Source organism: Hippopotamus amphibius, chromosome 17 (genome assembly GCF_030028045.1).
Source record: "Hippopotamus amphibius kiboko isolate mHipAmp2 chromosome 17, mHipAmp2.hap2, whole genome shotgun sequence".
NCBI lineage: Eukaryota > Metazoa > Chordata > Mammalia > Artiodactyla > Hippopotamidae > Hippopotamus > Hippopotamus amphibius.
The window spans coordinates 18,443,956-18,469,183 of record NC_080202.1 but is presented as its reverse complement, the minus strand read 5'-3'; the positions used below and the strand labels follow the sequence as shown (position 1 = coordinate 18,469,183).

The following is a 25,228-nucleotide window of genomic DNA, read 5'->3' as shown; positions in this document are numbered from 1 at the left end:
CTGTCCTGTGCTTTGTAGGGTGTTTAGCAGTATCCTGGCCTCTTCCCACTAGAGGCCAGTAGCATTCCACTAGTCATGACCACCAAAACTGTCTCCAGACATTGCCAAATGCCCCTGGAGGGCAAAGTCACCCTCTTCTGAGAGTCACTGATGTAGGCAAGCCAGGAAAGTATAAAAAAGAAAGTAAAAGCTACCCAGTTTGCAGACTTTCAGTCCATGGAATACAGAGGAGGACTTGGAAGACTAAGGGTGGAGCTTTCATGAGCCCCTGGATTTTAAAAAGCATTGTACAGGGATCCATGAGCCACAAGTAATAGTCTATTGTGAGTGTGTCGATCTTACAGAAGGAAGTGGAGGCAACTCTCAGTTCAGGAACCTCCTAAATGAGGCAGGACACATCAACACGATTAAAGATTAAATTGGATAAGATGAAATGTATAAGCTGCCCGTCTTCAAATGAGGTACAGCTTGCCTGAGTCAGGCCCATGTGTGCTTTCTGTGTGTGTGGTGACATATCTGCTGCAAGCTATCAGAACAGACAGGTATAGAAGAGGATTATTACACAAACCTTGTGTGTATTGAAGTGGCTAAAGAGCCAGAAGTTATTTATAACTTTATTCAGCTTGTGGAAGCAAATGAAAAGCTTATTCTTATCCTTTACGGATATTTACATCTCAGAATTAAATTTTTTACATTGTACCCTGAAAAACTCTGTTAGACTCATATATGCTTTTTAGCTTCTGGAAAACTGAAGGAGATACTCATGGATTTTAGTCAGCCAGTGCCATATAACTAAAAATGCAAGTTCTCCATAACACCTTAGCTCCATCAAGTTCTCTATCAGTTAATTCTTCCAGGTTATTTGTTGGTAGTTAGTGAAATCTGAGTCTTGTGGTTAACAGCCAACAGATTGAGGACTTGAGAGTCTGAAGAATAAGGTTTGGTGCAGGATATGAAGACAGGATAAAACCAGTTAATGAAGGGAGAAACAGTACCTACTTTATCATTTTTGCTTTGAGCTGTAGTCATTTAAGACAAAATGCTTTACGGTAAAAAGTCCACCAATACATTTTTTGAAAAACCTCTGTTAGAATGTATGTTCATTTTAGCACTATACCTCATTTGCATTGTTCACATATTTGACATCAAAGTGACTTAAACTCCTGATGCATATGGAGGCACTGCTGTTGCACCTGTTCCTGGTTTCCGTTCCCTTGAAAGTGCCTCTTTGCGGTGTCTTGCAGATTGATTACTTCAACAATCAGATCATCGTGGACCTCGTGGAGCAGCAGCACAAGGGGATCATTGCCATCCTAGATGACGCCTGCATGAATGTCGGCAAAGTCACCGATGAAATGTTCCTGGAAGCACTTAACAGTAAATTGGGCAAACATGGTCATTTTTCCAGCCGGAAGGTAGTGTGTGTTATGAGAACTTCCTCTCATTTTGATCTGTAAGATTTTCCTCACTGTTTGACAGAATTAAATGACTTTATGTGTTGGGTTGAAAGAATGTCCACTCAAGTAAGAAAGACCATAAACATCCATGAAATGATTTATTGCTGTGGATAAATCCGGCCTCTCTGCTTTATAGGATGGCGAGATTGATAAAAATCATAATGTCCAGGAGAGGGAGCTCTAGACTATGCAATTTGCTAGAAATAGGAAAAAATGAACATGATTCTTTAGAAAGCATGATGTCATTTATAACCAATAGGTACAGAGCCCTTGTTCATGTGCTAGAATTTTGCTCCTGCATCGGATAATTCTGGCGCTGAAAATAGCTTTTGTCCTTGACTTTTTTATTGTAATCCTCAGTTATAAAAATGTAGTATATGTGCTCTGCAGTAGTCGTTCAGACTTTGTGACTTTGTTGAAAACAGAGAAATTCTAGTGAAATCCTGGTGTTACAAGGAAACTCATTCCTTAAATGAATGGGTATCGTTTTTAAGTCCCTGTTTTTCACATCCTAAAAATGTTATAAGCAGATCATACTTCCGTGATACTTGGTGACCTTTGTGGTTATCAGAGCTTTGTGCTGTGCCTTGCGTATAGTGTGTTTGCCATGATATTTGCCCTAGGAGAGGCACACCATCATCTCTAAGTGTTCCCTACAAATATAGGCTTGTCTGGCAACCAGAAGCTGAAGGAAAAACAGGCCCCATGCTTCTTCACTTCCGTAAGGAAAGGGGCAAATGTTTCTGCTCCTCCATAATTCCACATAAATCTTTGACGCACTGCTACATTTTAGCATGGATAAATCTGTATTCTAACTTTGTCCCTTTTGAAATTATGTAATCAGAACAGTAAGATTCCACAACTAACTAGAGAAAGCACAAATCATCAAAAATAGATTACTGGCTGATATTTATTTTAGACCTGTTTATTTCTAAAATATTCTCCTTGGTCTGTTACTGAGGACTAACTTGTAGCCTGCTATATGTCGGCTTTCAGGTACCACGGTCTGATCTTTGATGTTAGGGTTCCACCTAGAGTCATTCCTTCAGTCATTTCTTATTTATAACACAGATGCTTAATAAGTGCCTCTCATTTTCCAGGTACAATCCTGGATGCTGGGGACAGAGCAGTGAGCCAAGTTAAAAGCCACGTAAATAATTGAGAGTGGTGCTTTTAAAGATGGCCTGATTACAGGGGCAAATGTCCCATCCCTGAGGGGTTGGGTGTCAATGTCCTTTATAATCACAATTCAAGTTTTGGAGGCTAGCCTGGCATTGTGCCTACCAGATGGTGGACAATCCGTGTTTGTCAAATTGAATTGAAGTGGTCACGATCATACCAAATAAATCTTATGAAATACTGAATTCCAAATGAAAACAGGCAAGGCTCCACTTCGTTTAAATAAATAACTATGATTCTCACATGAGAAATCACTTCATTTTGTTATGTTTCACCTTGGCCATTCATACACTGGAATTCATCACCCAAATATTTTGAAATATAATTTCACATTTAAAGTAAACTGTACGTATGGTACTGTTAAGCAGATGCTACTGACTTGGTAGGAAATGCTAAATAGTAATTTATCTATGAAGATGGATTTTTATTTTCTTTTCCTTTTTTTTTTTTTTTTTTTTAAATGTGGGAGCCCAGGTTTTCCCAACGCTCAGAGCAGGTGGCTCCTTTCTCCCTCAGCATCATCCCCCCAGACAAATCCTGAGATGGAAATTTTTTGTGTGTTCTTTTCTGGGATTTTTACCCAATGAAGGAAAGAAATGAAATAACCAAGCTGTCAGGATGTTTTCATCACTCTGAATCTTTCTGTTAAATAAATGCTATTATTCTGTGTGTTAAAGCAGGTATTATCATTTGCTATTGGTTACTAATAATTAGCTATCGTTATTGGCAGGTTAAATAAGAGGTTTCTGGCTTGTATTTATTTGGGGGCTAAATGGTTTCTCATGTGTTACCGTTATCATGGGGAGGCAGGCAGGTGATCCAATAAACCATAAAATTACTATTTAAAATATTATTAACACATAAAGTTGAATGATAAATACATAACTTTTATTATTTTTATAAAGTAAAGAAAAACCTTCTGTGTTTAGATCAGTTAAGACTTTACAGTATCCAAATGTAAGAATATTCAATTATAATAGTGTATGTATCTCTTGGGTCCTTTTCCTTTGGGGGTTTTATAAGTAAAAGGGTTTTGTAAAAGTGCTTAATAAGAGAGAAGGAAAGAGGAATTAAATATTTTGGAGACCCCTCTGAAAGTTAGACACTTTTGTCTTCATAGTTCATTTAACCTCCAGAAAAACTCTCTGAAATAAGTGATTACTGAAGGAAACAGAGCAAGTAGATGGTAGAGCCAAGTCTGGAGCCTCAGAAGTCTGACACTAACTTCCTATAATTATTCATTTTTTGAATTAATAGACTAATTATTCCTTTAATAACCTAGACATCCACAGAGAACCCACCATCCTGGTTGGGGCTGTTTGCTATCTAACACTGCAAGCCGAGTGGTGTTTGTATGTAACAGCACTCAATGCTGATGGATTCTTAGACGTCTGCTTTGAACCTATAGGATATCAAGTGATCCTTCACAGGGCGGTCAAAGAATCTAGGTGCTGCTGTAGTAACGAAATTGCAGAAAGTTATAGAGACCCAGGGCTGTATAAAAACTGGCTTCCCATAAAGTTCCTCTTCAGTGAGAAACAGCTGCAGAAGGTTGATCTTCTGTGAAGTGATAGACCTGGAGTCCCAGCTTAGCAGAAGATGGGTGAGCCAGGCTGTTGTGTACATAGAAGAGTACAGACATTGCATTCGGTTCCAAGAATCCTTCCCAGAGCTACCACTTACCAGCTATGTGACCTAGGGCCAGTTACCTAATTTCTTTGAGCCTTAGTTTCCATGTATGCAAGAGAGAGCCCATAATACTTCATTTAAATATCAGTGGTGTGTATTAAATGAGATATCCATGCCTGGGAGGTAGCAGACCTTCAATATGGTCCTCCTTAAGTGGATATGAAGGAAAGAGAGACTCTATCAGTCAAGGTAGGCTGGGCTGTGTTAAGATAGCAGCCAAGATTTAAGTGTCATAGACAATACACGGCTATTTCTCTCCCAGGGACCCAGACTTCTTCCGTCTTCTGCCTCTTCCATCCCCTAGGGACCATCCTCCTCTGCATCCAGGTAGTGGGAGGCGAAAAGAAAGTACAGAGGAGCATCGCCAGCTTCTTACCAGCTTTGGCCCTTGAGCAGCCTCCCCTCACTTCCACTCACCTTCCACTGTCCGGAACTTGGCCACCCGGCCATTCCCAGCCTCCGTGGTGGCTGGGAAAGAAATGAAGTCTGACTGTGTGGACTTCTGGGGAACGTTCTCCGTCTTTACCACATTTGCCAAGTGAAATCAAGCCCCACTCACTGTGATTTCATTCATAACATGATTGATGACATGATTATCCTCCCCTATTAAGTTGGAATATATTTTTAGGAAAGTGAGAATGTCTGTTTTCAAGTTCATCTCCTTCATGATTTCTTAGCTCTGCGCCTCGGACAAAATCCTAGAGTTCGATCGAGATTTTCGAATTCGACATTACGCCGGCGACGTGGTGTGAGTATCTTACTTTGGTCACCCGATGTGATAATTTGCATGCGGCCTCACTTCAGAAAATACAGTCAAGGAAAATAGACATTGTTTCCCTATTCATTTGCATTTTCCAGCCATTTCATACGCCAGTATATTTTCATTTCTTCACTTAAAACATTGACATAGCTTCATTCATCCTTTCCTCTTCAAATGTGTTTTGAAGACATACCGTGTGGCCATACACAGTTCCTGGCCTAGTTGACACTCAGACTCAGCTGATGGTTAAATAAACCATGGAAATATGCTAAGAACTGGGATAGAAAGGTGGGCAACGTGGGCTGTGCCCTGAGGAAGCTAACCGTTTAGCGGAAGAAACAGGCAGATACATGATAAGCTGTTATAATCAAGAATGGAAAGGGTTAAACTGGGGACACGCAAGGCATTATGGGAACACTGAGGAGGAGTAATTAACCCAGAGTGAGGGGTGTGGCCAAGCCCGAGGAAGCGATATCCTCAATGAGTCCTGAAAGTAAATGAGGCTTAGTTGGGGGACAGAATTGGGAAGAGGAGAGGGAGAAGAGAGGGCATTCCAAGCAGAAGAGACGGCAGGCCTACGGGCCCAGAGGGGAGAGTCACCACTGTACATGAAGAACGTCTAGTGGTTGGGTAACTATATGAGCAAAAGCCAGTTTTACCATATGAATTTTCAAATGTTACTTGAAAAAGTAAAATTCCCACAAGCTACATTTTCTGGCTATAATACAATAAAAGTAGAAATTGGGAAGAAAATAAAACTAAAAAAAAAACCCAAATCACTACCTTAGTATTTTAGTTTCCTAGGGCTGCTGTAACAAATGACCACAAGTTGGTGGCTTAAAACAACAGAAATATGTGAAAAAAACAAAAAAAACCAGAAATGTATTCTTTCCCAGTTCTGGAGGCCAGAAGTTTGAAATCTAGGTGTTGGCAGGGCCACACTCTGGAGGCTTTAGCAGAGGATTGTTCCTTGCTTTCTCCAGCGTGTGGTGGCTGCCAGCTTTCCTTGGCTTTGTGGCTGCATCATTCCAGTCTCTGCCTCCGTGGTGACACTGCCTCCTCTTCTTCAGGGTGTCTGTGTTAAATCTCCCTCTGCCTCTATCTTAAAACTACACTTGTGATGGCATTTAGGGCCCACCTGAATAGTATGGGATGAATTTCTGCTCCCAAGATCCTTAATGTAATCACATCTTTTACCATATAAAGTAACGTTTGCAGGTTCCAGGGAATTTGACATGATTGTCCTTCAAAGGAGGGATTTTCCAGTCTGTCACACTTAGTATGCTTTTTCCACCCAACCCTGCTTATTATCTTGTTTTTGTTTGAAGTCCCTTCTTTTCCTTTCTGCTTATTTTTTACATTAGGAATTCTATTCATGTAACCTATTACAGGAATAAATTAAACAACAACAACAAAAAAGCAAATGATCATCTCTATAAGGGCCAAAAAGACATTTGAAGAAATTTTAATAGCTGCTCCTGATTTCAGTTAAAACTCTAGAATCATAAAATAATATGGCTGAAAATTATCACCCCATCTGTCAAACTAGCCGTCGGTGCTGGGATGGCACCATTATCCACTTTTTCTGGTGCTGTTTCCAGGTTCCAGAATGCTGAAGAGGGAAGATCCAGTACCATGCAGATACCTGCCTCTGAAAACCCAGGCCTCCCTGGTAGGGTACTTTCATACAGCTCACATTGGCATAACGGCAGAGCTGGACAGAGGCCTTAGAGACCAAGTAGGGCAGCCACTTTCTGTCACAGATGAAGAAATTTATGCAGAACGTGTAAAATTCTTACCCAGGGTCACACAGCAAGTTTATGGAATAGCTGAGACAATAACTAGGTTTCCAGACTCCCAGTCCAGAAAGCTGGCCAGCCCCTTAGAGAAATATTCAGTGCCTCAGACTTCCCCTTCTCTTCTTAAGCTCTTCAACCCTTTTCGAGATTTTTACTGGATATCTTCTGTGAGCGCCATACTTTATATAAAGTATGGTCCCTGCCCACAAAGAGCTTTCCATGTAAGATGCACACATACATATGTGGTTGTGTGTATTTATTATACACTATACACATTATAACGCCCATATATATACATATACACATTTACGTAGCTACATTGACACAACAAAAAATGGTTGGAAACAATTGCTGTATGAGTAATAACATGTCAGAATTTAGAATAAGCAAGTGATATAATACTTCCCACTGTGTGTGATAAACCCAGGAAGGCAGCTGCTGGTCCTTGGGTGCTAGGAATTATTTTTATAGGAAAAAGTGGGAAGGAGGCTAAAAATATTCAGGAAATAGGAGCTAGGCCCATATGACTGGAGTGTGTCCTTTTGGTAACATAAAGAAGTAGAAACACCTGGAAAAGTAGACTGAGATCAAATCATGAGTCTTAAAGGCCAAAATAAGGACTTTGAATTGTATGGGTCTAACGATAGATTAAGAGTCAGGTGGCTTCAAGGGCTCAGTCAAAGTGACTTGAAGGTATTAGGAAGAAGAGCGAGATTGGAGGAGACAGGGAAATAATTTTGTACCTGGTGGCCTTAAAGTATGCCCACGGGCAGCACAGCCTGAAGAACTTTCTTGCAGAATTAAACATGTAAGGCTGGTACATCGGTGAGGGGTCAGCGTTAGAGATCTCAGAATTGTCTACAATGATGTGATCGTCAAGGAAGAAAATACAGTCAGGCAAGAAAGGAGAGCTGTAAGGAGCAGCTGCCTCTAGAGTCACTGCTCATCCAGCCTCCTCTTAGCCTGTCTTGATCATGCAGAATCCTCCCTTCCTGTTCTCCCCCAGTTTACTCCCTCTAGATCCGTGCCGGTCACTGCAGCAGAGCAGGCCCCGTTCCTCCCTTTGTCACCAGCTGCAGTTTTAGCTGGACCTTCAAGACGTTACTCACGTCCCTTCCTACAAAGCATGAAAGCTGACCTCCTCATTTCCTCTCGAGAACTCCACGCATGTGCCTGCTTCCGCCCCTTCGCTGAATCTGCTTCCCGGTGTGATCTGCCTTCCTCTTTCCCTTCTGCTTATCCAGATCTTACCATCCTTTGCCGTGCTTGGATTCTTTTCTCCTGCCCTGAGCACGGTGAGCCAGCCTTAGGCAAGTCATTTGACCTCCCTACGGGTGAGACTGTTAGATCTGTACGTTGCCACTTTGCTTTTATCTTAGGAATGCTGGATGATAAACACAGCTATCTTTTTAAAAGCCGTCGTCTTGAGGTAAGAGGCAAACCAGCGGAGAACGAGGATCTTGATCATACTGATGGCACTGATGTTTGCTGCCCTTTTGAGGAATAAAAATAACCTCTGCTCTGTATAGTAGGTAAATTTGATACTCTTTAACCCAGAACTGGGTGGACAATATCAGCTTTACAGATGATTGATTGCATAATTTAACAGTGGAAAGGCTTGCAGACTTCTAGAAAAGCTTAAAAGTGGCTCTTGCTTGGTGAATAATGTGTTTTCTATGTTTTTCCCCCCAACTAGCTATTCTGTCATTGGTTTTATTGACAAAAACAGAGACACTTTATTTCAAGATTTCAAGCGCCTCATGTATAACAGGTAGGCTTCAAATTTTATTAATTGTCTTTCTATTAAGCTCCTTGACATGTATATTACATAATACGTATGCACATGATTATTTTATGTGACAGTTTTAAGAGTTTCTGGTAATTTTCCTAGTCCTGCTTGATCATACTTAATGAGTGAAATAATACAAGGGCGAGTCAAAAATTATCCACACTCCAGTTATATTAAAACTTCTGTTGGCCGCACTGTCTTATCAGCGCTTTCCATTCAAGGCTACTGTCTCCCCAGTCACTGCTGTGCAGGTGTGAACGTGTTACATCAGTTCATTTGTAACTGGGGTGGGAGCAAAAATGGATGCCCCATTTGTGATCTGCACGAAAGAAGAGCAGTGTGCAGTGATTTGTTTTTTGTGGTCTGAGGGTGTGCACGTCTTCACACTTCTGCCCACACTGTCGACACTCTGCAAAAACTTCATTTTGAGGTGTTAAAACATCCTGCCTATAGTCCTCATCTTGCTCCACTGGACTTTCACCTGTTTGGTCCCCTGAAAGCAGTCCTGCAAGGACGCAGACTCACTTCTGATGAAGAAGTGAAGACAGTGGTGCATTCGTGGCTCACAGCTCAGCCTAAAACATTTTTTTAATGAGGGAATAGGAAAGCTTCTTGACAGATGGACAAAGTGTATTGTACTGAAAAGCAAGGAGATTATGTCAAAAAATGATGTATTTGTCTTTGCTAAAAGTGAATTAAAATAAATTCTACAGTCAGAGCACGGATAATTTTTGACTCACCCTCGTACATTACTTTATGATGATAAAATCTGTACACTTAGGGCAGGGACCCTGTTACTAAAGTGATGTTCCTTGGTTTCCCTTGGGTTGCCTCGGTTTCTGCGTCCACTGCTGCCACCCTTCTGTACCCCTCGCCAGGCCAGTGGTGACGAGAGAGTGTCAGATAACCTCTGGCCCAGCCGAAAGCGTTACATACTGGGCTTCCCACTGTAGTATCTTTGTAGTGTCTCCAGCTAAGGGACCACTCTAATATCAGAGTGGCTCTGGTGTCAGTGGTGATAGATCCTGAGTGTTCAGGATCTTCCCACAATCCAAGAAAATGTGAAAAGGCTTTGGAGAAATAAAATCAGGCAAAGGATAGCAAGGTCACATCCAGTACGGATACTTTGGAAAGAAAGCCCACGAAGAAGAGAAGCTTCCTAGCCTGCGGCTTCTTCTGGATTACAGTGTTGTCGCTCATGTATTAAGTCTCCTCAGCCCATTGGTCAGTAGGCCATCCAAGATGTGTGGGGCACCTCTGAGCCACACGGTCTTCTGTGCTTTGGAGGTGCAAAGTCTCTGCACTCCTGAGGTCTTTTATTCTAGTGGAGACGGCTTTTAATAAACAATAAAACCACAAACTTTCAGGTGATAGCAAGTGCTGTGAAGAAAAATAAAGTAGGTGAGAGATTGAAGGGTACAGACCAGGTAGGGCTGGGGAGGTGTTGCAGGTACGGGTGGTCAGAAAAGGCTTTCTTAAAACAGGGGTCATTTGAGCTGAGACCTGAGTGAAGTGAGGGCAAAACCATGAATGTAGCTGGGGGAAGGGGTGGGGAGGGAGAGCATTCGGGCAGAGAGAACGGCTAGTTCACCAAGGCGCTAAGGTGGGAACGAGCTTGGGTGTGTTGAAGATGGCAGGAAGGCCCGTGTGGCTAAAATCAGTGAGGGGAGGGGAGAGTGGTCAGCAATGACTGCAGAGAGGTCCCCAGGGCCCGGCTCATGAAGAGTCCGAGAGCCTAGTATGACAGGAAGCCATTGGCATGGATGATGTCATCTCTGCCTTAAGGAAATCACTGGAGCCGCTGTGTAAAACACAGACTGTAAAGGGTAAGAGTAGACACGGGGAGAACCAGGTAGGAGGCTAGTTTAGTGATCCACGCTGAGACGCGGATGGTGGTGACAGAGACGATGAAAAGTGGTCCAAGCAGGTGACATTTTGAAAGTAGAGCTAATAAGATCTGCTGATGGATAGGATGTGTGATGGGAGAAAAACAGAAGTCAGAGACGATGCCTTAGCAATAGGGAAGCGATGCTCAATTTTGTGGGGGGAGACAAGAGGAGGCACTCATTTTGGGGGGGGGATCAAGAGTTTCATTTCGGATATGTTTTGTCAGGGGTGCGTATTGGACATCCAGTCGAAAATGCCAAAGAGGCGATTGTTTGTGTGCGTCCAGAGCTCAGAGTAAAGGCAGGACTAGAGATATAAAATCACGATCATCAGTCTGTTGATAGTATTTAAAGCCATAGTCCTGGGTGAAAGTGTCTAGAGTGAGCATCGATAAAATCATAAAAGAGAGAAGAGGTTGAAAGATGAATCCCTGAGACACTTGCGCCATTTTGAGTCAAGCAGGGAAGGAGGAACTAGCAAAGGAAGCGGAGACTGTGCCTGTGAGTTAGGAAGAAAGCCGAGAATCTGGTGTGAGGGAGGCCGGGCCAAGTGAAAAAGATAAACTGTGTCAAACACTATCAAGAGCAGAGTGGCGTGAGGACCAGCATTCACCACTGGATTTGCTAACACGAAGGTCAGTGGGACCCTGGCAACACTGGCTTCAGTAGAGTCATGAAGACAGAGATGTCTGACGGAAGCGGACTGAGTGCAGAAAATGAGAATGTGGAGACAGTGTGTTTCAACAGTTCTTTCAGGAGGTTCTGCTAGAAGGTCGGTCATCTGTGTGGACGAAGCCTCCAATAGCAGAGTTGGAGCCATCGTCACTAGAAGGTCACAGAGACGTGGGAATGTGAGAGGGGACCCACGTAAGAGCTGGTGTGGGGAGAAGAGACTTTGAGAAAGGAGCATCAATGCCGGGTTTATCATGTAAGACGCACCAAATTTTGAGGGAGAAATCAAAGAATCTGGCCTTGCTCTGTATGTAGAAAATGTCAAAAAGTCAAATTGGAAAAATGGCTGCAGCCGGCCAGTGGCAGAGTCAGGGCGTGTTGCCTGGGAAGGCATCCAGGCTGCGAACCAGGAGGCTGCACAGGGTGCCATTCATTACCTTCGTGAATTATCACAGGCCAGAGGTTCAGCTCATGGAGAACAGGTCCAGCTTCTAGTGGTGGACTCGTGTAACCCCCAGCTCACGGAAGCAATGCAGAAGCAGAGCAGCGAATGGATTTACTTCCAGTGAACAATCTAACCATCTCATGGTGTGGAATACTTGCATTGGTATAACAGGCTCTTCTTCCCTGTTGGAAAACCTGCCTGGGAAGTCAAATAGAACTCTAGTTTATTAACTGACCGTGAAAAACATCACCCATAGAATGCTTTGTTGCTTGGTAAGCCTGAAATCAGAACCTAGATAAATCCAGCAATTACGGGCATCAAGCTAAGACGAATCCATTTCACAACAGAGATGGTCTTGCCAAAGGTATAAAAACATTAAAAGTCTGTTCATTGCAACTTGTCGTATGTATATCTCCATAGTAGGAAAGGCCTTGCCAGTGGGATGGAAAGTCTTGAAATTGTTTTGGTTAAAACCATCCCCCTAGATGGTGTTTAGATGGACTGCCTTTGCCTCTGGACACTTTTTGGTACTTCCATTGCTAAATGACCTCCCCAAATTTCAATCCTTTCTTTCTTTATATCTATTTAAAGAGTAATTCTTGGCTCTCTAGTTCTATAGAGTATATACATTGCATGTACGCATGCTTGTGTGTGTGTGAGAGAGAGAGAGAGAGAGAGAGAGAGAGAGAGAAGGGAAGGAGGCACGGAGCGAGCAGGTGGCATGCCAGGTGCACAGACCGCTCTTTACCACTCTCTCGTTAGCCAGCTGAGTTCCACCTTACCTGTTACACATACTGAGTTTCTGGATAAATAAGCTTCCCTTTTAAGGAAAAGGTTCTTTTAAGTAAGTTTGCAAACCATGTTGACTTACTGGCCTGAAAGTTCTTTCTCTTTAAAATGATCATATGTGTCTGTTTTGATTCATGATGCATCAGCTCTACTGTTTAATAATATAATAATAATAAACATCTTATTTCCTTCTTTTCCACCATTCTACCCTCCCTTCATTCACAAAGTAGTGTCTGAACAAGACCAAAAGGGCAACAGGTGGAACTGGGGTTAGAAACTGCATAAACAAAGCCAGTGATTTTCTGTCTTTGACGTGTATCAGGATTCTCAAAGTACACATGCTCTAGTTTCTGGAAATTCTATTCCGTACATGTGAAGAAGGCATCCAGGTGTTACAGGCACTAAAGCCTGAGAACCATTGCCTCAAGTTCTCTCTCTGCTGAAGATTGAAATGGAAAAGTTGAGGAAAAGCAATATACATTTATGTGGTCATTTTTATTGATACATGTATCATTGGAAAATTATGGAATAGGACTAGAACTTAATAAAACTGGGTCTGTAAACCACAGATCATGCATTATTTTATAGCCACTTTTGATGGTCGTTGGCACAGCTTGCTGGCAACAGCGAGAGTTAGGAATATTTCTCTGCCTTCATTCAGGGACCCAGTCAGTCTTCACCTCACCGTTCATCTTCTTCACCCTTGTCATCCATTCTGGCAGTTTGCTGCTATTATTTAGATCCTCTATGTACAGAAATTTACTAGGGGTAAGTTTATGTTTGGGGAACCAACTCAATTTTCTCAATTTTACACCAGGGAAAGAAAAGTGGGCAAAATGATAGCAGCAGTAAACACAGAAGAAAAAGATCCATGCTCAATAAGTCTTTTCTACTCTCAACCCCCAATCAAAAAAAAAAAAAAATTCTGACAAGAGAAAAGTTTCCGGGAAGCAAGCAACACTTCAAGTTCCAATTACTTTAAAATCAAAAGCGCCCTACGTTGTGTTAGTTTTAGGTGTACAGCAAAGTGAATCAGTTATATATATATACATATATCCACTCTTTTTTAGATTTTTTTCCCATATAGGTCATTACAGAGTATGGAGTAGAGTTCTCTGTGCTACACTGTAGGTCCTTATTTGTTATCTATTTTATATAGAGTAGTGTGTATATGTCAATCCCAGCACAACATTGTAAATCACCTAGATTCTAATAAAAAGTTTTTTTAAAAAATCAAAAGCACCCAAAATGAAACAGGAAGAAAATCACAACTGAGACCACCATACATATTTATAAAAATATCTCCACTGAGCCAAATGAGGAATACAGTGTATCATTTTTAGCCTGAAAACTGGCCTTAAGTACAGTTTAAGGATTGGAGCAACCGTCTTAGTGTCACATCAATAAAATATTGTAACTGCCAGTGCGACCTATAAATGTGTTCATAATTCAGCTGCAGTAAAGGGATTTACTAGAAGACGGTGGAAAAGTGCTTATTTTCTATTCCTATCTGTATTTTTTTAAAGACCTGGCTTTTTGTGACCTGCAGTATGAATATTTGTTTCAATTAAAAGATGCTTTCTCTTTCATGATTTCTGCCATGCCATTGAGGATCGTTTTCCTACTAGTGGTTTGTTCTCACTCTTATATCAACCACCAAAACCATTTTATTTTAGGTATATGGTGTCAGAGCTATGTAAACCATTTGAGGATCCTGCATAATAATAACATGGAGGTCACTTTAAAGAAATTTAAAGAATTGTTCAAATGTGGTCTAGTTCGAACACATCTTCTCATTCTGTGGTATGGTATCCGTCATTATAGTCTCAGCCTAATTTTCTGGGCGGGGTCATTTTTCCAGTCAGGCCTTGTGAGTTCTGTCTGCAGTGCAACTGTGACTCCCAGGATACAGTTCAGCAGGATTCCCTAGCAATTCGTATTCAGCTTATTTGAATGTAGCATTCAAACCACTCTTTCTGTGCTTCTCAGTTCAAATCCTGTGCTGAAGAATATGTGGCCCGAAGGCAAACTGAGCATTACAGAGGTGACCAAGAGACCTCTGACCGCCGCCACCTTATTTAAGAATTCCATGATTGCTTTAGTAGACAACCTCGCGTCAAAGGTAATTACTTTCTTTTTTAAATATCCATTTCACTTCATAGATTCCCTCTTGATAAATGTTTTAAAGAATGTATGTGTGGTTTGCTTTTTAGGTGATTATAGTACATCAAATTGAAGAACATATATTTAAAGTGAATGTTATAATAGAATTCTTAATCCTGTTTTGTTTGTTTTCTAACGTGGCTTGGTGAAACAGTTGTTTGTATCCCAGATGAAATTCTCTTCTTGAATTTGGGCCTTTTATCCTACTGTGGTCATTAACAGGAAAGTCTTAGTGAGATCTTTAAAACAAAACAAAGAAGACAAGGCCTGGCTTAAAAAAAAAACCTTGAAATAAATTGTACTATGCCATCCTTATATTGTATCTGAATACAAAATGACCAGATAGAGTTTTAAGAGGAAGTTTAGTATTTAAGTATTGTCCTTAGGCTGTTTTAAACAGTTTAATAAAAGATGTATTATTGGCAGTTATTTCTGCTTTTTATTGTTCCTTGAAGTCTAATACTGTTTGATAACTTCAGTCTGGGATTTTTTTCTTTCCCCTTAAAGAACAGATTTCTACTCTTAACTGCTGCTGTTGACAAGTTTGATAAATTAGGCAGCATTCTGGGACTCGTTATTTTTAGTTCCTTCATTTTTATCTTTCTCTTCTGGTGCTTTTCTTCTTCATTTTTATCTTTTTTTTTTTTTACATCAACTTCCTCTCTAAAAACTTAAATCTATATTATTTTTGGTTACTGCACTGTGGATGAATCAGGCAAATGCCACAAAAACACACCTATTCAGTAGCTTTGTGTTCTTTTCATCAAAATTCTTTGGCCTCAGGTGACGAGAAATAAGCACAATGTGTTGACTTGTATAATCACACCTCCAGAAAGGCAGGGAGGGGTAAGGACACCGGCGCTGTAGACTAGAACACCCATAGGACCCCTTCTGTGGTCCCTCAGCTTCTCTCTGCACATCAGCTTCAACCTGCCTCATCCAGCAGGAAGGAAAGTGAACCTAGAAGGAAGGCATGGGACACGAGAAACAGAGTCGAACACAGAATTTTATAAAATGTATTTTACACAATGCATTAATTATAAATATATTATTTATAAACCATTCGACTTATTTAATTCACTAGAAAAGTCACTTTTGTTTTCTAAATTTGCTAGTTTAAATGTGCATTTTTTTAAAATAAAAATTCTCGAACCATCTATAATTTCTGTATAGGGAATTGCGTTCAGATGCTAAACAAATAAACCCCCCCTCCCCAAATTAGCGGCTTAACCAAGAGAGACATTTATTTCTCTCTCTGTAAATGAAGTACAGAAGAAGATATCCCAGCACTGGTATAGTAGCCCTGAGGTTAGTGGAGACCCAAGTTCCTTCTGTCTTTCTGCCCCACCATCCTAGTGCTTGGCATCCTTCCTCCTGGTCCAAGGTGGCAGCTGGAGCCTCTTCCCTTTTAAAGAGACTTCCTGAAAGTCTCATATAGCGCTTTAGCTACATCTCGTTTTGCTGTACCTAGTTGCCAGGGAAGCTGGGAAGTGCCTTTTTAGTCTGGTCAGCAGTGCACCCAGCTAGAAGTAAGTATTCTGTTAAGTATTAAAAAAAACTACTGTGTATGAGGTAGGCAGCTAGCCTGGCAGTCTCTGCTACAGCGCCCCAGTCTGTGTGTTTGTAGAGGTGTGGGAATGAGGGAGGGAGAAGAGACAAGCTGAAGAATAGAGACAACCTACGGATTCCAGTAGAAGGCAGGAAGGCGGGCACGGGAGAAACAAAGGGAAAATGTTACATTTAGAAAATACAAACTAACATGATAGAAAGAAATTAATTACTTGGTACTCATTATAAAGGTAAATAGACTAAAAAGACTGGATAGGTGGAAAATCCAGGTACAGGCATACCTTCTTTTATTGCAGTTCACAGATAGTGCATTATTTACACTTTGAAGGTTTATGGCAACCCTGCAACAAGTAAGTTTATCAACACCATTTTCCCAGCAGCATTTTCTCACTAGTATCTCTGTGTCACAGTTTGATAATTCTTGCAATATTTTGAACATTTTCATTATTGCTGTATTTGCTGTGATCTGTGACCAGGGATCTTTGATGATCTATGACTCGCTGAAGGCTAAGGTGATGTTTAGCATTGTTTAGCAATAAAGTGTTTTTAATTAAGGCAGTACCTTGTTTTTTTTAGGCATAATGCTATTGCACAATTAATAGACTATAGTATCACATAAACATAACTTTTATATGCACTGGTAAACCAGAAAATTCATGTGACTTACCCTATTTCAGTATTCATGTTATTGCCGTGGTCTAGAACTGAACCTGCAATACCACCAAGGTTTTGCCATGTTGTTTGTAGGAGCTACCTAGTTGACATTATGCATAAAGATTAAGAACAAAAAGGTGGATTAAGCTATATCAAGCCCCCCCCCCCCAAAAATGGTGAAAGCAATATTAATGTGAGAGAACATAGAATTTAAGGGAAAAAATATTAATACAGATAAAGAGACTAATCATAATAAAATGAAAATAATAAAGACATTTTGAACTAGCTACCTAACAACACAGCCATGATGGTACTTGAACTCTGTAAAGCAAAAAAGGAACCTGAAAAATGTAAAAGGAAAAATTGACAAGTCCACAATCCTAGAGGGAGATTTTAAACCAACTCTACCAGAAACTGATAGATCAAGCAAAAACCGTAGTAAGAGTGCAGAAGCTTTGAAAACCAAATTTAAACTTTATCTAATAGATCAAAAGATCTCTGTACCCAGGGGATAGGAAATACATATTCCTTTCAAGTATACATGGAACATTTACAAGAACTGACCACATGCTAGATCACAAAGGAAGTCTCAACTCTTTTAGCAAATATATATACAGATGCATTTCCATCCTCACAGCAAGTGAAATAAAAATCAGCATTAAAAAAGTTGTTGTTTTTTTTAATGCACTTGGGAACTTAAGAAAAAAAGTGTTCTAAATAACTCACAGATTGAAGAGGAAATCACAATGGAAATTACAAAATATGTGAAACTGTACAGCAAAGAAGTTATCAGAATTTGTAGAATATTTCTAAAGTGGTCTACTTGTTAAGCCTTTATTTTAAAAAAAAAAAGGAAGATTGAAAGTAAATGAGTTAAGTTCAACTCAAGAAGCCAGGAAAGGAAATCCAAAGAAAATCTAAAGAAAGAAGAAAGAAAATAATTTTTAAACAGCAAAAACTAAAAGTAATAGATCAAAAAATTAATCAAATAGAGAGACTTTTAAAAAACTGATGTTACACTACCAACTGTAAAATGGATAGCTAGTGGGAAGTTGCTGTATAACAAAGGGAGGTCAACTTGATGATGGGTAATGCCTCAGAGGGCCAGGACAGGGAGAGCAGGAGGGAGTCGCGGGAGGGAGGGGATATGGGGCTATATGTATAAATACAGCTGATTCACTTTGGTGTACCTCAAAAGCTGGTACAAGAGTGTAAAGCAATTATATTCCAATAAAGGGCTTAAAAAAAAGAGAGAGAAAATAATATTAAGAATGAAAAAAGTATACAACTTTATATACTACAGAGATTTTAAAAAGAATCAGAATATTTTGAACAACTATATGCCAATTAATTTGAAAAATTAGTTTTCAGAGAAAAAGGTTATCAAAATTAACTCAAAAAGAAATAGAAAACCTGAATAAATCAGTAACCTTAAAGATTCTGAGTCACTAATCAGAAGTCTGCCCTCCCCCAGCACTGCCAACAACTTCAGGCCCAGATAGTTTTACAGATTAGTTTTGCAAATCCTTTAAGGAGCTAGTAATTTCTATCAAACATAAACTGTTTTGGAGGATGGGAAGAAGAAAGGCCACTACCCAGTTCATTTTATGAGATTAATATTACCTTAGTACAAGGTTAACATGAAAAAATGAAATTAGAGATGAGTTTCACCTAGTAACATAAACATGAGGATTTTAAAAATACATGTGAGTAATGCACATTCCAGAAACAGGGTGAACAAAGCACTCCCTGAAACCAACTGAAAACAACCAAAAAATTAGGTAAATTGTAAAAACCACTTCCTGAATACTGTCATGAAGTAACAAGAAAGCAGGGAATATGCAGGCCAAGTGCTAAGTGAAGGCAGAAAGTAACTGAATGAAGGGGAAAATAATGAGAGCACCACAGCTGCTTTCACCCTGTGGGCATTTGTTGAAGTGGGTGACTTTGAGTATAGGTATCCAAGCTGGGTCCTTGAAGGGAAGCCCAGGGTCTGCCCAGAATAGGGTGACTAATAAGGAATTACAAACCACGTGCATACTCACACACATGTACACACATAAACACAGACATACACACAATGGTGGGTCTCCAGAGGGCTGCCTCCTCAAAGGGCTACCTCTAGAGTGAACTAGAAATAATCCCTCATTATCTGAAAGGAAAACAGCCCATCTTGGTTCTTGGCACTGAGCCAAGTGGGGTGGGTGAACATTCCTTGAGAATTTATAATTAAATTATAAACCAGCTTTTATGAGATTTGTAGTCCAAATTCACACCACCTGGGTGGCCTGAAAAGACTAAAGTCAGCAATTTAAAGTGGTCCATCCAGGTCTGGTATTGCCCCCAGGCATCTGCTGGAAGCAAGGTAAGGAACCAACCTTGTATCAGACCTTAAAGAACTTTCACAGTTGGAGTTCTAAGGGAAATAAGGAATTCTTAGTAAAAGATCACTGCACATGTAAAGAAGCAAGACAGGACACAGGGAGAGTCAGACTGAACAACAGACTCATGAAAATGTTTTATGCTGGATTATCAGAAACAGACTATAAGAGTGTTTGATATGTTTCAAGAAAGGAAAGGCCTAAAAATATGACAACTAGTGATTGAGAGCAAGTAACTAAGCAATTGATAGAAATAAAAACTAATTAAAATGTAAAACTCAGTGGGTAGGTTTAACATCAGTTTAGACAAAGCTAAAGAGAGAATCGGGAAATGAAAGAAACAATTGAAAAAATTTTCCAGAATTCCACTTACAGAGATCAAGAAATGAAACTTATAAAAGACACATTAAGAGGCATGGAAGATAAAATGAAAAGGTCTAATGTGCATCTAATCAGAGTTAAACAAGGAGAGGAGAGAATGGACAGAGCAATATTTGAAGAGGAATAAAAAGAATTTCAAGAATGATGAAGGACACCATTGTACAGAGTCAGGAAGTCCAGTGTATCCCAAGCTGGAAAAATTAAAAGAAATCTGCTCCCAAGCACCTAGTGAAACCCCAGAATATCAGAGACAAAGAAAATACCTTAAAAGCAGATTAGCTTCAAAGGAGTAACAGGGCAAGAAAAAATAACTAAACCAGAATTCTATATTGAGAGAATTTGTTTTTCAAGAACAGAGACACAGCAAAAAATCTTTCCAAAAAATAAAAACAGAGAGTTAGAACCACACTAAAGGAGGGACTTCCTAGGTGGCACAGTGGTTGAGAATCCGCCTGCCAATGCAGGGCACACGGGTTCGATCCCTGCTCCAGGAAGATCCCACATGCCATGGAACAACTAAGCCTGTGCACCACAACTACTGAGGCTGCGCTTTAGAGTCCATGAGCCACAACTGTTGAGCCCACGTGCTGCAACTACTGAAGCCCACACGCCTAAAGCCCGTGCTCTGCAACAAGAGAAGCCACGGCAATGAGAAGCCCGCACACCACAACGAAGAGTAGCCTCCACTCACTGCAAGTAAAGAAAGCTCGCACACAGCAAAAAAGACCCAACACAGCCAATAAAATTAAGAAAAAAAGAACCACACGAAAGAAAATTCTAAAGGGTATATATCAGGTAGAAAGATGTCTGATTATTGAATGAAAGTCTGAAGTGCAAAATGAAGAGCAAAGAAATTGGTAAATACGTGGATGCATATAAATAAACTAACTTGTAAAATAATATTTTATTGGGTTAAAAATACAGGTTAGAATTAAATAGCATGACAACAATAGCATATAAATCAGAAGGGCGGGTGATTATAATTCAAGTGTTTGAGGTCCTTGGTTGTTCAGGAAAAGGATAAAAGTGTTGGTTAGCTTGTAACTCTCATGAGTTATAAATACATATAAAATTTTCTAGTGTAGTCATTGAAAGAATAGAAATGAGTTTATAACTTCCAAACTAGTGGCTGGGGATGGGGGAAGCCAGAATGAGAGAAAAATCATTAGTCCTAAAAAACATAGGAAAGAGGAGACAAAATAACATAGGAAAGCTGGGACAAATAAAGATGGTAGAAATAAATCCAAATATATTAGTAATTACAGTGAATGTAAATGGGGAAAAGTTGTCAGATCAGATTAAAGAAAAAGAATACAGATATATTGCCATTTATTAATGACATCGAATCATAACAGAGAAGTTGAAAGTTGACATTTAAAAAGATATATCAGGCGAATTCTGACATTCTGGAATCACCTTAATCCAATTTCAGACCTTTAGTGGCTCAGCAGTGAGTGAGCTGCCTGCCATCCCTGGACGTGCCAGACTGTTTTCCGTTCACCTCTGACTCCCAGGTTTAGCTCTTGAGGATTCCAGACCAAAGTGTAGCCCCACATCCAAGGCCTCGGGCTCTAGCTTTCATCCCCCGAGCCCCACAAGGCTGTGAGTCCAGAGAGGCAGTTGCCTTGAAGACAGAAGCATCCCTGAAGGCTGGCCTCCCCCCTCTGGACTTGAGTCTTACTCTCATGTTTGCTATGTTATTAGCTCTTGATGCGTTTATGATTCCTCCTCTCCCCCCGTATTTTGTGTAGCACTTTTGTTCCAGTGGCTTCCTCAGGAAGGTTGATACGAATTGCCTAGTCCTCCATCACCAGAAGTGCAAGTCCCTGACTCTTCTTTTTCTCAGAGTCCACACAGTGGTCGTTTTGTTTTTTTTTTAACTTAAAAATTTTTAAATTATTTATTTTATTGACATATAATTGACATACAACAGTGTATCAGTTTCAGGTGTACAACATAATGATTCGATATTTGTATATTTTGCAAAATAATCACCACAATATGTCTAATCAGTATCCATCACCATACTGTTACACTTTTTTTTCTTGTGATGAGAGCTTTTAAGATTCACTCTCAGGAACTTTCAAATATACAATATAGTATTATTAACTATAGCACACAGTGTTTTTAAATGCATGTCTTATCGCCACTTAGATTATGTCTTTTGAATCTAAGGAATGACTTCTACTAATTTTATATACCTCTTGATACCTAATAAAGCACTCTGAACAGATGGTTAGTAAATTAAGTGAACTTGAATTTGCCTTTGACTCTCTTTGATACTGTTCCACACAGATTCAATATCAATAGATATATATCTAAATCAAGTGTCTCTGGCTAATACATATACTCATTGGTGTACTTTGGCAAAGGATGTTTTTCACACAAAATATAGGGAGAAACAGCTTTAAAAGTGCAAAATAATAAGATCACTATCAACTTTTGGAATTTAAGCTTAATAAGACACTTAGAATTTGTCAAATTTAGGATTTCTTAGGTTGAGTCAGTCCAGATATTTATAAAGGAGAGAGGAGGCGGCATTTATAAATTGAAACAGAATGTTGATTAAATCTAGAGAAAGTATTTCCATTAGAGTCCTTATCGGAAGGTTTTTATATTACTAACCAGGATGAAAGGGCATTCCCCCACCCCTTAGCTGGTCATGAAGTGTCTATTCCAGTGTTACCGCTTCCTATGCGTAATCAGTCAATACTGGTGAAATTCCATTCAACTGGTTTCTGTTTAGTAAAGTTACTTATACTACTCAAATGATGCCTTACACTAAGATTGCTTTGCCCACATGATTGCATAAATTACTGAGTTCAAAATATTTTCTAATTCACACTGTAATTTTCCTTTCAACCCAAGGGTAATTTAGAAGTATATAATATATTTCTTAATTTCCAATCATTTAAGATTTTCTAATTATCTTCTTGATCTTGATTTCCAGCTTAATCTCAGTTGATCAGAGGATAGACTCTGTGTGATTTCAGTCCTTAGGAATTTGTGAAGTTTTCTTTATGTGTTTTGTTGATGTATTAAAATTATTTGCATTTAATATTCTATGCACATCCATTAGGTCAAGCTTGCTAGTCATATTATTATTGTCCAGTGTTTCTGCATTCTTACTAATTACTTTGTTTTGTCAGTGCTGAAATGTGTGATAAAACCTGCTTTGATTCTGAAGTTGTCTACTTGTACCTTCCATTTTTGCTTTAAATATTTTGAGAATTTATTAAGCTTATTCAAGTTAGAACTATTATATCTTCCTAGTGTATGAGTCATTTATCACTATGAAATGTGTTTATTTCTGTATTGCTTTTTTGCCTTCAAGTCGGCTTTGCATGAATAAAAAAGTTAAAACCAGCTTTTCTTTTGGCCAGGATTTGCATGGCCTATCCTTTTCTACCCTTTTATTGTCAACCTTTCCATATCCTTATGTTTCAAGTTTGTCCCTCATAAATAGCATGTAGTTAGTTTTGTGTTTTATCCATTCTGACCATCTTTGTCTTTTGAATAAGTCATTTAGTTCATTTACTGTTAATGTAGCTACCGTATGTTGTGTTTAAATCAACCATTGCACAGGTGCTTTCTATTTGTCTCTTCTATATTTCTTTTTCTTTGCTTCCTAACCTTTTTGATTGAATACTGTGGGCAAAAGGTAAACAAAATTCTATTCCTTCTGCTTGATGACCTCAGTTACATTTCTAGCTCTGTTAACCTAGTACGAGGGATATCAACTGTATTACTAGGCAACATCACTTAAGATAAAAATTACCCCTATTGGTAAATTGCACCTGTACTGGGAGAATGATAAATGTCTGGTGGGGATGACATACTTTTGGCTCCCTGAGTGTGATGACTCATGTATTAGGCATGTCCCTTTCAAGGACCCTGGAAGCTATGTCTTTAGAGTTGTTGTAAGAGATATTGAACCCTGTGGGGCATGAGGCTTTTAAACCAAGGACACTTCCCACATCTGTCTGATACAGACCTCATCTCATTGTGCCCAAGTGCTGTATGGGCTGCAGCACGACCTTGACACTGCCTGCTGGCAAACCATGTTCTTGTCCTTCTGAGTAGACTCCTGCCAAGTGTGGGCTATGAGTCTTTTGAGTCAGAACGTTTAGTTAAACTTAAGGAGGCATCTTGTCCTCACACCGCGCCCTACCCCCAAGTATTGCAATAATTTTTTATTACTGCATTTATTCACTTTGTTATTTTGGAAGATTTACATCATAATATTGTTTTGGTGGTTACTCAAGTTATTACAATATCATTCTTGATTATAAAAATCTAATATTATTTGGTGCTCCTTCCTGGACAGTGCAGGGTCCATAAAACATCTTAATTCCATTTGTCTTCCTCCCGACTATGTACTCTTTTGGTCATGTACTTATAAATATTACTTTATTTATATATGTACACAAATTTGTATATAGATAAGGCCAGTAAGCTGATGACATCATCATCATCATTACTACTAGGAATAGTCAGTGTCTGTTTAGATTTATTCATTTATCACTTCTTTTTTCCTCTTTCTATATCACTGAGCTTCCTCTTGGACTGTTTTTCTTCTGCCTGAACTTCATCCTTGTATGTTTGAGGCCTGATGTTGACAAATTCTGTAACTGTCTTATGCTGTTTTCCTTCTTGAAGGATATTTTTGCTGGGTGTAAGATTCTACACTGGCGGTTCTTTCAGCATTTCAAAGGCAATACTCATTTGTCTTCTGTATTCCACAGTTCCTTTTGAGAAGTCAGTCTGTTTGTTGCTTCTTTAGGTACTCAGCCTTTTTTTCTTCTGCCTGCTCTTTGGTCTTCAGAAGTTTTACTGATGTACCTATGTGTAAATTTTTTTCTTAACCTTGCTTGCAGTTTGTAGGACTGCTTCAGTTTGTGACAGCTTGATTGTTTTTCATCAGTTTTGCAAAGTTCTTGGCTATTAGCTCTTCAAATATTGCTTCTGCTCCTTCTGTCTCCTCTCCTTCAGGACTCCAGTTCCTTAGACCACCTCACAGTGTCTTCTGTGCCTCTTCACCTCTCTTCCTTATTTTCCATCTTTTTGTCTCTGCATGATCCATTCTGGGAAAATTCTTCTCACCTTCCTTTTAGGTCACTATTTTTTTTCTTCAACAATTTCTAATCTACTCTTCTGCTGATCCACTGAGTTCTTCATTTCTGTTATTGTATTTTTAAGTCCTAGATTTTCTACTTGGTTTGGTTCTTTTTTGTAGTTTCTGGTTCTCCAAAAAAGTCTCAATATTGTCTTTTGCCACCTTGAACATGCTAAGCATAGTTGTTTTAATATTTCTGTCTGATAACTCCAACATCTGGACCCCCACGTATCTTTTGATTTTGTATGTTGTTTTGCTGTTTCTAATTCACGTTATTTTGGCTCTTTTTATATCTGGTTAACTTTTATTTTGTTCCAAACATTATATTTGCAAAACTGTTTATAGAAATAATTGGAGGCCCAAGTTTGTGTAATCTTTCTCTAGGGAAGATTCATTTTTGCTCTTTTTAGGCGCCTAAAAGCACTGATATTCCAGAGAATCTATTCCAGTGTGAAGGACTGAAATGATTCACAGCTGAATGGAGCATTTGTCATGTACC

At 39.5% G+C, this 25,228-nt stretch overlaps 1 protein-coding gene across 3 annotated transcripts in view; it reads left to right on the top strand.

The window, feature by feature from the left end:
- MYO1D (myosin ID) overlaps positions 1 to 25,228 on the top strand; it is a 324,249-nt gene that overhangs the window by 111,766 nt on the left and 187,255 nt on the right. For all 3 annotated transcript variants that reach the window (XM_057715027.1, XM_057715029.1, XM_057715028.1), the window contains exons 11-14: positions 1,245 to 1,415; positions 5,003 to 5,073; positions 8,581 to 8,655; positions 14,455 to 14,587. In XM_057715027.1, the coding sequence (XP_057571010.1) occupies positions 1,245 to 1,415; positions 5,003 to 5,073; positions 8,581 to 8,655; positions 14,455 to 14,587 (450 nt within the window). The remainder of the gene's footprint in view (positions 1 to 1,244; positions 1,416 to 5,002; positions 5,074 to 8,580; positions 8,656 to 14,454; positions 14,588 to 25,228) is intronic.